Consider the following 10,794-nt stretch of genomic DNA (forward strand, 5'->3'; position numbering starts at 1 on the left):
AAAGAGAGTGAGAGAGCAAAAGAGAGAAGAGAATGAGAGTAGAAAGAGAGAGAGAACAGAGGGAGAGAGGGCTAAAATATGTGCATCATAAGGACTCTTCAGCTTCCTTCATGAATATCAAACAGTCGACCCTGGCCTGTTCCCTGCTGCGTCAACACAACACATGAGAAACAATACTGCTCTGCTCCCTGAGCACACACACAGCAATATGCATAGAGTTGGTTCTCCTGACCACACCCTGGTTATAGGCTATAGGTCTCCTGGTCAGAGAGGACTCTGGACCCTGGTTATAGGTATCCTGGTCAGGGAGGACTCTGGACCCTGGTTATAGGCTATAGGTCTCCTGGTCAGGGAGGACTCTGAACCCTGGTTATAGGCTATAGGTCTCCTGCTCAGGGAGGACTCTGGACCCTGGTTATAGGCTATAGGTCTCCTGGTCAGGGAGGACTCTGGACCCTGGTTATAGGCTATAGGTCTCCTGGTCAGGGAGGACTCTGGACCCTGGTTATAGGCTATAGGTCTCCTGATGAGAGAAAACTCCTGGCCCTGAATATGTGTGAGGAGAGGGGTACCAAAGGCTGTTATAGAGTGTGTGGGTGGTGTTTGCATCATGGCTACATTGTGTAATCCTGAAAGGCAAGACAGATATCAATCTAACTAGTGGTAATTAGCAGGTTTAAATCATTTAACAAAGGTCATTAAACTATTATTATTCTGTTTTGTCAATAGCCATTATGATGTACCATGATTATGCATGTTGCATCTCTTACAGAAAAAACACCTGATTTTTTTGGAAACCTTCACGTGATCACGTTTTCACATTTGTGCTTTCATGTTGTCGCTTGTTGCTTTTACATGTCGTTTGAAACCTCCTCTCTACCTAACCAAAGACAGTACAGTATGAAGATAGGCAGAAATTGCTTCTCCAATAGAAATCCCTGATCACACTTGAACTCATTGCGACGTTGGCTGGCTAAACTCATGAGCAGAAACACGTCATCGGGTCTAACGGTTGTCTCGCGCCGAACTGCGCATGTGCAGGCCGTCAAATCAAAGGCCCTCCGTCGATATAAAGTTGTTTTTGACGAAAATTAAAACGTGTCAGTTTGTCACTTTCAGGAGGTTGGGTGTGATGTTTCAGTTTCAATGACTCAATATTTTGGACAAAAACAGCCTACTGTAACTAAGGGAATGTCAATACAATCAAACTAGCGAAGGCAAAGATCACAAGTCAGTCAAAACGTGGCTAATAGAATAGCTATTTCTTTAGCAAGTTAAAAACACATTATCAACAGATTTTCATTCGATTTCATGTTGCTAAAATGCTGTCAGATCCACTTTAGACATTGTCTCGGATCTAGGTTTTGCCTTTAGCTTTCGAGAAAATGAACAGCGAAGGAAGTGTTTTCACTTCTCTCATTGATTTCTCAAATCCCGGTCTGGTCTGTAGGGTCTGCTTCGCAAGCGCAAGAGAATCGCGATGTGGCGTCTCTGGGTTAAGAAACTCTGTGACCTAACCTTCCATCACAATCGCCTTAGTTCCCCCACAGTCCCGATAGCGTGATATTTCACCATCTCAGCTGTCCATCAAAGCCCTTTGGCTTCAGCCAATCAGCGTGCCCATATGCACATCTGGACTCGGACCCCTCCCACCCCATGTCAGAGTGTTTTATTCCGAGGAAGAGGAAAGTTTTGGCCTGGAAAATTGTGCATACATCTAATAAAAAAGTCCATTCCTATTGTAACCGAAGATTCTGCATGTGTGTGTTAATTATGTGTGGTGGTGATGAAGATGAATAAAAGTCCTGGACTGTTCTTGCCAGACAGCATGTAGCGTCAGAACATCTACAAACAAGCATTAAGTAGGCCTACATCTACAAGCATTAAGTAGACCTACATCTACAAGCATTTAGAGAAGCCTACATCTACAAGCATTTAAGTAAGGCTACATCTACAAAGCATTAAGTAGGCCTACATCTACAAGCATTAAGTAGCCTACATCTACAAGCATTAAGTAGGCCTACATCTACAAGCATTAAGTAGCCTACATCTACAAGCATAAGTAGGCCTACATCTACAAGCATTAAGTAGGCCTACATCTACAAGCATTAAGTAGCCTACATCTACAAGCATTAAGTAGGCCTACATCTACAAGCATTAAGTAGGCCTACATCTACAAGCATTAAGTAGGCCTACATCTACAAGCATTAAGTAGACTACATCTACAAGCATTAAGTAGACCTACATCTACAAGCCTAAGTTGCCTACATCTACAAGCATTAGTGCCTACATCTACAAGCATTAAGTAGGCCTACATCTACAAGCATTAAGTAGACCTACATCTACAAGCATTAAGTAGACCTACATCTACAAAGCCTAAGTTGGCTACATCTACAAGCATTAAGTAGCCTACATCTACAAGCATTAAGTAGCCTACATCTACAAGCATTAAGTAGCCTACATCTACAAGCATTAAGTAGGCCTACACCTACAAGCAGTAAGAGGCCTACATCTACAAGCATTAAGTAGGCCTACATCTACAAGCATTAAGTAGGCCTACATCTACAAGCATTAAGTAGGCCTACATCTACAAAGCATTAAGTAGGMCTACATCTACAAAGCATTAAGTAGGCCTACATCTACAAACATTAAGTAGGCCTACATCTACAAACATTAAGTAGGCCTACATCTACAAGCATTAAGTAGGCCTACATCTACAAACATTAAGTAGGCCTACATAGCGGATGAGGGCTCAGAAGCAGAACTCTAAGCTGAGTTCCAGATAGCCGTTTGTACACGTCATCTGTTATCACATTAACTTCACATAACATGTGATCACATGAAAACATGTGCGTTTGGAAGACTTAACATGTGATGACATTTTAAATGAATGTGGTTTTTCGTAAGGATGCTACTATACATTAGGACAAAGCATATCTACAACCTTAGAAAAAAGGTTTTCAAAATGGTTATTCGGCTGTCCCCATAGTAGGAGAACTCTTTGAATAACCCTTTTGGGTTCCAAAAAAAAATGGGTCTACTTGGGTTCTCCTTAGTGGACAGCCGAAGAACCGTTTAAGGTTCCAGATAGCATTTTTTTCTAAGAGTGTACCGGTGGAAGTTATGGTAGCATTAAATAAATGATCCCCGTGCTTCTGAGGGCGGTTTATGAATGCATAAACCACGATAAGCTAAAGTGATGTGTGAATGAGGTGAGCGCAGTAAATTACGCGTTCCTTAAGTGTAGTAAAATGTGCCCGTTTGCTCGTCGGTAATTAGATAAACAATGTAATGATATCCGGACTTTATGGTTGCATTTCGCTTGGATGATTGACTTTTACCATGGAATGCCTTCCTGTTTGTGATGACGGCCTAATAGTAGCAATAATACACTTTTCGTGAGGGGAGGGAAAAACATTAGATGACAAAATGTATTGATCCAGCAGGACACTATATAACGACAAAAAACTTTGTCGTAGTTCTATACTAGCTATAAACACGCAATAAACACTATCTCTCTCTCTCTCTCGCTCTCTCTCTCTCTATATATATATATATATATATATATATATATATAGCTGTAACTATTAAATTCTAATATTACATAAGCTAACAGTAAATATAACCGTTTTTGTGGCAGCCTAATACATAAACAATTGTTCTTATTATTAATAATATTAGTACAAATCGTTATTGTTATTGTATTCATCATTATTGATATTTGCTTAACTGTTATTTTATTGTTACATTAGTCTGTCGGTTTGATGTCGTTTTTATAGGGTTGAAATAGCCTACACCTTCATGTTGAAATTGTTCGTTCATTTATAATGTTTATTATTATCATTATTATACATTTTTTATTTTTTATTTTTTATATACATAAAAAGCATACCTGCCATGTAATTTGATTCATCGGAATACCGAACATTCCGCCGCCACATGTAGGCCTAGGTCTAGTCTATAAGGACCCCATCCTGGGTTATGAGGATGTTGTGCAATCCATATCCATTGAATAGCTCTCGATTGAAAACTAACATTGATGACTAAATACTTATATTTTTGTCTTCTTCCATGCATTGAATTCTCGTGTCGCCTGTGGGTTCCTATTCTGATACTGCTGCGTTTCTCGCGGGTTAAAACTGAATGCCCTCGCGTAGGGAGGGCAGCTCGCCCCATTGATGGGAAGACATACTAAACACCCCTACCCGGTTACCATGGTGATTTGAATAGGAGAAGGGGGAAAAGTGCTCGGTTGTATTGTGCATTGGATTCCGTTTAGCCTACATGCACCATAATTCTGACAGTTTGTCCTGGAATACAATTTAACAGTAAATTAATAGAATACAATACAATACAATAGAACAGATGGCACTTTTTTAAAAGTTTAAGGCCTAACTTGAGTGGACAAATCGAACTTATGCAAAGCTCTGGCATGCAAGGTTATACTCTTTGAAAAATKGGTTATTTGGGGTTCTATATAGAACCCTTTGGTTCTTTCGAGGAGAAAGGGTTCTCTCAGTGCCTTCAGAAAGTATTCACACCCTGTGACTTCCACATTTTGTTGTGTTACAAAGTGGGATTAAAATGGATTGAATTGTGTGTTTTTTTACTATCTACACAAAATACTCTGTAATGTCAAAGTGGAAGAAAAATTCCAAAATTTTATTTTAAATAAAACATTAATATATCCTGAGTCAATAGGCTGCATGTTATAATCACCTTTGGCAACGATTACAGCTATGAGTCTTTCTGGGTAAGTCTCTAAGAGCTTTGCACACCTGGATTGTACAATATTTGCAGATTATTCTTACAAAAAAAATATTTAAGCTCTGTCAAGTTGGTTGTTGATCATTGCTAGAGAGCCATTTTCAAGTCTTGCCATACATTTTCAATCCGATTTAAGTCAAAACTGTAACTAGGCCACTCAGGAACATTCAATGTCATCTTGGTAAGCAACAGTGTATATTTGGCCTTGTGTTTTGGGTAATATTCCTGTTGAGTGGTGAATTTGTCTCCCAGAGTCTGTTGGAGAGTAGACTGAACCAAGTTTTCCTCTAGGATTTTTCTTGTGCTAAGCTCCATTGCGTTTCATTTTATCCTAAAAAACTCCCAGTCCTTGCTGATGACAAGCATACCCATAACATGATGCAGCCACCACCATACTAGAAAATATGAAGAGTGATACTCAGTGATGTGTTGTGTTGGATTTGCCCCAAACATAACGCTTTGTATTCAGGACAAAAAGTTAATATCTTTGTCACATTTTTTGCATTATTATTTTAGAGCCTTATTGCAAACAGTATGCATGTTTTGGAATAACTATTTTTATTCTGTACAGGCTTCCTTATTTTCACTCTGTCATTTATGTTAGTATTGTGGAGTAACTACGATGTTGTTGATCCATCCTCAGTTTTCTCCTATCACAGCCATTAAACTCTGTAACCATTTTAAAATCACCATTGGCCTCATGGTGAAATCCCTGAGCGGCAACTGAGTTATGAAGGGTGCCTGTATCGTATGAAGGGTGCCTGTGACTGGGTGTATTGATACACCATTCAAAGTATAATTACTAACTGCACCATGCTCAAAGGGATATTCAATGTCTGCTCCTGAACTTATTTAGGCTTGTGTTATTAGAATTTGAGCTTGTTTGTTAACTTGCCTAGCTAGCTAAACAGAAAAAGATAGGCAACTTTAATTTGCCAATTTAACCAGCCAACCCTTTCAAATAAACATTATTTGTTATTATGGGATATGCCAAATAGAGCTACAGACCCAACCTGACATTGGCAATTAGCTAATTGTTCATTTTATTTCAGTAAAACTGTGGAGTCAATTAAGGGGACTATGTTTCATGAAGTCATTAGAAGGCTGTTGCTGACTGAGAGGAAGTAGTCTACTGTATACATTTATAATACATCTTGGTGATTCAATAGCCTAGTTAATCATTACATGACTTTCAACACACTATCTATGTTTTACTCAGACTGGCAGTAACTCCGAACTATCAGAGACAGAGGATTTCTTTTTCGGCTGCGGCTGACAACAACTGCATGCAAGTTGTTTTTCTACATCATAATAATTAGGCTATATGTCTGCATAGCGCTTTGTCTTCATTTTTTGAAGATGAACTCACGTATATTTCTGAAGATTAACTCATATTGTTGCTCTTTTTTCTTCTCTGGAACCAGTCAGGCAACAACTCAGACTGTACTGGCAGTAGGTAGCCCAGCAGCAAAGGATTTGGACCTGTGGCAGAAGTTGGACCTGTGGATGAAAGGCGGCCGGGCCGGGCGATAGAAAAAAAATGGGCGGAATTGATCTGACAAATGGAGGGCTGCTGTGTTCACATTCTCAAAACATTCCTCTACCGTTGGCCTCGTATGGCACCATGCAGGGTTCTATATGGAACCATTTGGGTTCAGTGAAGAACCTCTAGAGTTCTGAAAAATAACCCTTTTGGTTCTATAAGGAACCTTTTTTTCTAAAAGTGTATCCTTATAGCCTATGAAGGCTACACACAAATGTTAACTTTTTCTTTCTCCTCCCCCAACATTTTTGAATCAGATCCAATAGAAATGTTCCGGGAAGGAAAACTGCAAATGTATTAGCCTGCACCTGGTTGGGTGCAATTTCTCTTCTTTCAATTTAAAGAAAGCTCCCTGTGTTGAGAGTTTCGGTTTCTAAGACTGGGAAAATCTTGTGGCTAGAAATATTGGAAAGGTTATAATTGAGCTTACCGTCACTCGCACACACTCTGGAAACATCCTATTAAAATAACACTTCTCCCGGAGATGGAAAAAACTAAAGGACTCTACATGCTTGCTAACCTCGATCCTGTGTAAATGTAAATATTGCACCCTCACCCGCACTCGCCCGTGCGTCACGCCCAGTGGGTCCTGCTTCAGTACAAAAAGGAGAGGGCATTAAGATGCAAGTGGCGTACAGAACCCCTGGGTGTGTATCCAGAGCCGACCTTATACCCTTGACACAGCCCCCTCCGCTCTGCGCTATTAGACAGAGGAGGAACAACATAGATCTGTTGCGCTGTTTGGGCCTGACATGACATCCCTGACTGGCGAGAATGGCAAGAGTCAGTGTTTCCCTCCAATCCCCAATGGACTGCACAATTTGGCCTTGTTTGCATGGGGCTTCTCTCTCTCCGTTAGAATGGAGAGTTTCTCTTCAATCCCCATGATATTGGGGTCATATAATTTGATTGTTTCTTGATTAGGCTAATTACAATTTTGTTATTGYGTTATGAATGCTACAATACTAATATCATTAGGTAAATATACCGTTAAATATTAATAATAATGTAGGGTACGCTATGATAGCCTAATTGCAATGTCAATATTATATATTACCCTATATTATCATCTAATCAATTAATCTGTAATTTTTTTCAGAAAAGGGAACCAAGACGTGTCAATCCCTCTATGTGTATCGTCCAATCAGCAGGAGTCCTGCTCTCCACTTCCGCTGGTAATTGGGGGAAGATGGGAAAGGCGTGCGCACGCATGGCACAGAGTAAACACTCGCTTCCAGAGAGGAACGGGTAGAAGTGTCAGATGGAAGGAGAAAAAGAGTGAAGGAAGAAAATAGATACAATCTTTTATGTAGACCGTTGTATCACTTGGAATTTTGTAGCTTCCAACACTTCAGATTCGAAGAGCAGAAGCGGAGAAGAGTGTTTATGAATGGTCTTTTTCCGACAAGCCTCCTTCGACAAGGATCCTAGAAGAGAGCGTCCTTTTGTGGGAGTTTACTGAATCTATACGTCCAGCAGAAAACCAAAACTTTTCATATTTTAAATCATTTATTAAAAAAAAAAAAAATCCTACGGAATGCATAAAGATTATTTTCTATTCACCAATCGCTGCCTTTAAACTGATGGAAAGTGAATACATTTTCATAGGCCTACTAATAGATAAACAAAACATCAACTTTCATTTGCATTTTTGTTAATCTTTTTGATGGATTAGTTGAATTTTTGTATCTCCATTTTATGGCATAGTATAACATTCAACACGCTTTCTCAACATTTAAAAAAAAAATCTTGGATTAGAGCACTCTGTTTGAGAAGGTAAATTGATCCAACGAGGGAAGAGGGAGATCAATCACAGGCTTTATGGTTTGGGGAATGGCAACAGCCACCTCCAGTCCATACCTGGCCAGCAATAGGATCCTGTCCACCGGCTCCATCGTGCACTCAGACCGGGGGGTCGGTGACATGCAGCCGGGGAGCACTGCTATCACCTCGGTGTCGGGCGGATACAGAGGGGACTCCTCGGTGAAGATGGTGCAGAGTGACTTCATGCAGGGCGCTATTGCGACGAGCAACGGGGGACACATGTTAAGCCATGCTCACCAGTGGGTGACATCCCTGCCTCACGCCGCCGCTGCAGCAGCCGCAGTGGCAGCTGCCGAAKCCGGTTCTCCCTGGTCCCCCGGCCCGGTGGGAATGACAGGCAGCCCGCAGCTGCAGGACGTGAAGAGAAACTCCGGCAGAGAGGACCTGCACTCGGGCTCCGCTCTACACCATAGGTCTTCGCATCTGGGCTCCCACCAGGCACACCCAGGAGCCTGGGGAGGCACCTCATCCGCTCACATCTCCAGCATCTCCGAAGGACAGCAGCAGCAACAGTCGCTGATGTACTCCCAGACCGGGGGATTCACGGTTAACGGGATGCTCAGCTCACCGGGTAGTAGAAGCCTAATGCACCCGGGGATGGTGAGGGGGGAATCCCCTGATCTCGACCACGGCAGCCACCATCATCACCACCACCACCACCAGCATCCACATCATCCGCAGCACCACGTCGGGGTGAGCCATGACGCTCAGTCCGACGAGGATACGCCAACCTCGGACGACCTGGAGCACTTCGCCAAACAGTTCAAACAGCGCCGGATCAAACTGGGCTTTACACAAGCGGACGTGGGATTGGCGCTGGGCACCCTGTACGGAAACGTCTTCTCACAGACCACGATATGCAGGTTCGAGGCCCTGCAGCTGAGCTTCAAGAACATGTGCAAGCTGAAGCCGCTGCTCAACAAATGGCTGGAGGAAGCCGACTCGACCACCGGTAGCCCCACCAGCATCGATAAGATCGCGGCGCAGGGCAGGAAGAGGAAAAAGCGCACGTCCATCGAGGTGAGCGTCAAAGGAGCTTTGGAGAGCCACTTTCTCAAAAGCCCCAAACCAGCAGCCCAGGAGATCACCTCTCTGGCGGACAGTTTACAGCTGGAGAAGGAGGTGGTCCGGGTCTGGTTCTGCAACCGCAGGCAGAAGGAGAAGAGGATGACGCCGCCGGGGCTGCCACACAGCCCGGAGGACGAGTACTCCCAGGTCGACAACATGAGCGCAGGCACACCGTCACCTTCCATGGACTGCAAGCGAATGTTCAGCGATACGTGAGAAATTAACAAAACACCGAACAATAATATTTCTTTGGGATGAATACTAGCAAGATAAATTATATTTTACATGTGTGCCAAGCGGGAACAGTTACTTTTAGGCCTACATGAAACAATGAAACAAAACAAAAATCTTACCCATCCACATTACTCCATCCTGACGAACGGTGTGTCTGGTATTTTCTCTTAGGAAAGTTAGAAATTAAAACATGCGATATTAGGCAACACATTGTCGAATGGACAATCTTAATCAGTTTTTAGCCTGCTATATATTCCAATAAAGTGTGTGTGTGTGTGTTTCACAAACTATATCTTTCCCTTTTATTTTATTTTGAACTTGCCCTGCTTTCACCAAAATTATTGTTTCAGTTCTCTGCCCCATCTTTGGCCCCATGTGAAAAACAATGATACGCTTTAACATCTCCCAATGATCGCCCTTCTTATTTTGTAATATTTCATATTGTGTGGGCCTATTTTAGAACAAACAAAATCAACGACACTTTTTTTGCAGCACTTAATGTTATTGGAAATGTTCCCTTCTGCAGTTGAAGGGGGTCACATGACATTCCCAAGCATTACTCTTATATGCTTTTGTTTTGTTTTTACAAACAAGTTATGATAGAATATTTTTAAGAATCTGAATCTTTTTCACCATGCTGACTTTCTGTTCTAATGCTACCATATAATTAATGTACTATAATGAGCAATACTTTATTTACCCTCAACTTTGCATTATGTGGTATTGATGACTTAACAGTTTTATTCAAGTTTGTTATGATTAGACTGTTATTACAGTGATGATAGGCCTATGCCTACATGTTATGTTCAAAGGAGCACGAATTCCCAAAAGCTGACGTCATTGTTGTTTGTTATAGCCTTGTATACTTCTATGTGATGATTTTGACAGTAGCCTAATATATTTGAAGTGGTTATTTCATGAAGGATTATTGAGAACAATAAATTTGTCATAACGGATACCATTTGTGTTTTCAATGTCAGCACACCAAAAGTACTATAGGCCAACGTTGTAGATCTGATGTGCAAAACATTCGACAAAGGCCTAATCGAGACCCTGTCTTGTAGAGCGGGCGATGCTGCTCAATCCTGACCTTCAGATGTGAGAGAAAACTTGCCACCCAACACACCAACCTAAAAAAGTTAAACTTGATTGAATTAATCCACTATAGGAKATACATGCAGGGGAGCGCAAAAGGACATTTATGAAAAAATATAAACTTTGGAGTGTGTTTTGGTCTAATAGCCTAGTGAAATTATGTTAGTGTATTCCTGTTTTTCAGGATATGCGCTTTTAATGCAATGTACTGTAAATGCAGTCTACATTTGATTTTTTGTGTACATTTTTTCTTAGAACTAGAA

At 41.5% G+C, this 10,794-nt stretch overlaps 1 protein-coding gene and 1 long non-coding RNA gene across 2 annotated transcripts in view; one reads left to right on the forward strand and one right to left on the reverse strand.

Moving 5' to 3' along the window:
• LOC111979793 (uncharacterized) overlaps window positions 1-6,212 on the reverse strand; it is an 8,670-nt gene extending 2,458 nt beyond the window's left edge. The window contains exon 1 of the long non-coding RNA XR_002879370.2: window positions 6,137-6,212. This is a non-coding gene — a long non-coding RNA (uncharacterized lncRNA). The remainder of the gene's footprint in view (window positions 1-6,136) is intronic.
• Window positions 6,213-7,290: 1,078 nt separating this feature from the next.
• pou3f3a (POU class 3 homeobox 3a) lies at window positions 7,291-10,394 on the forward strand. The gene has a single exon (XM_070449003.1). The coding sequence runs from the start codon at window positions 8,132-8,134 to the stop codon at window positions 9,416-9,418; it is 1,287 nt and encodes a 428-aa protein (XP_070305104.1). The 5' UTR covers window positions 7,291-8,131; the 3' UTR covers window positions 9,419-10,394.
• Window positions 10,395-10,794: the final 400 nt, after the last annotated feature.

Source organism: Salvelinus sp. IW2-2015, linkage group LG2 (assembly GCF_002910315.2).
Source record: "Salvelinus sp. IW2-2015 linkage group LG2, ASM291031v2, whole genome shotgun sequence".
Classification (NCBI taxonomy): Eukaryota; Metazoa; Chordata; class Actinopteri; order Salmoniformes; family Salmonidae; genus Salvelinus; species Salvelinus sp. IW2-2015.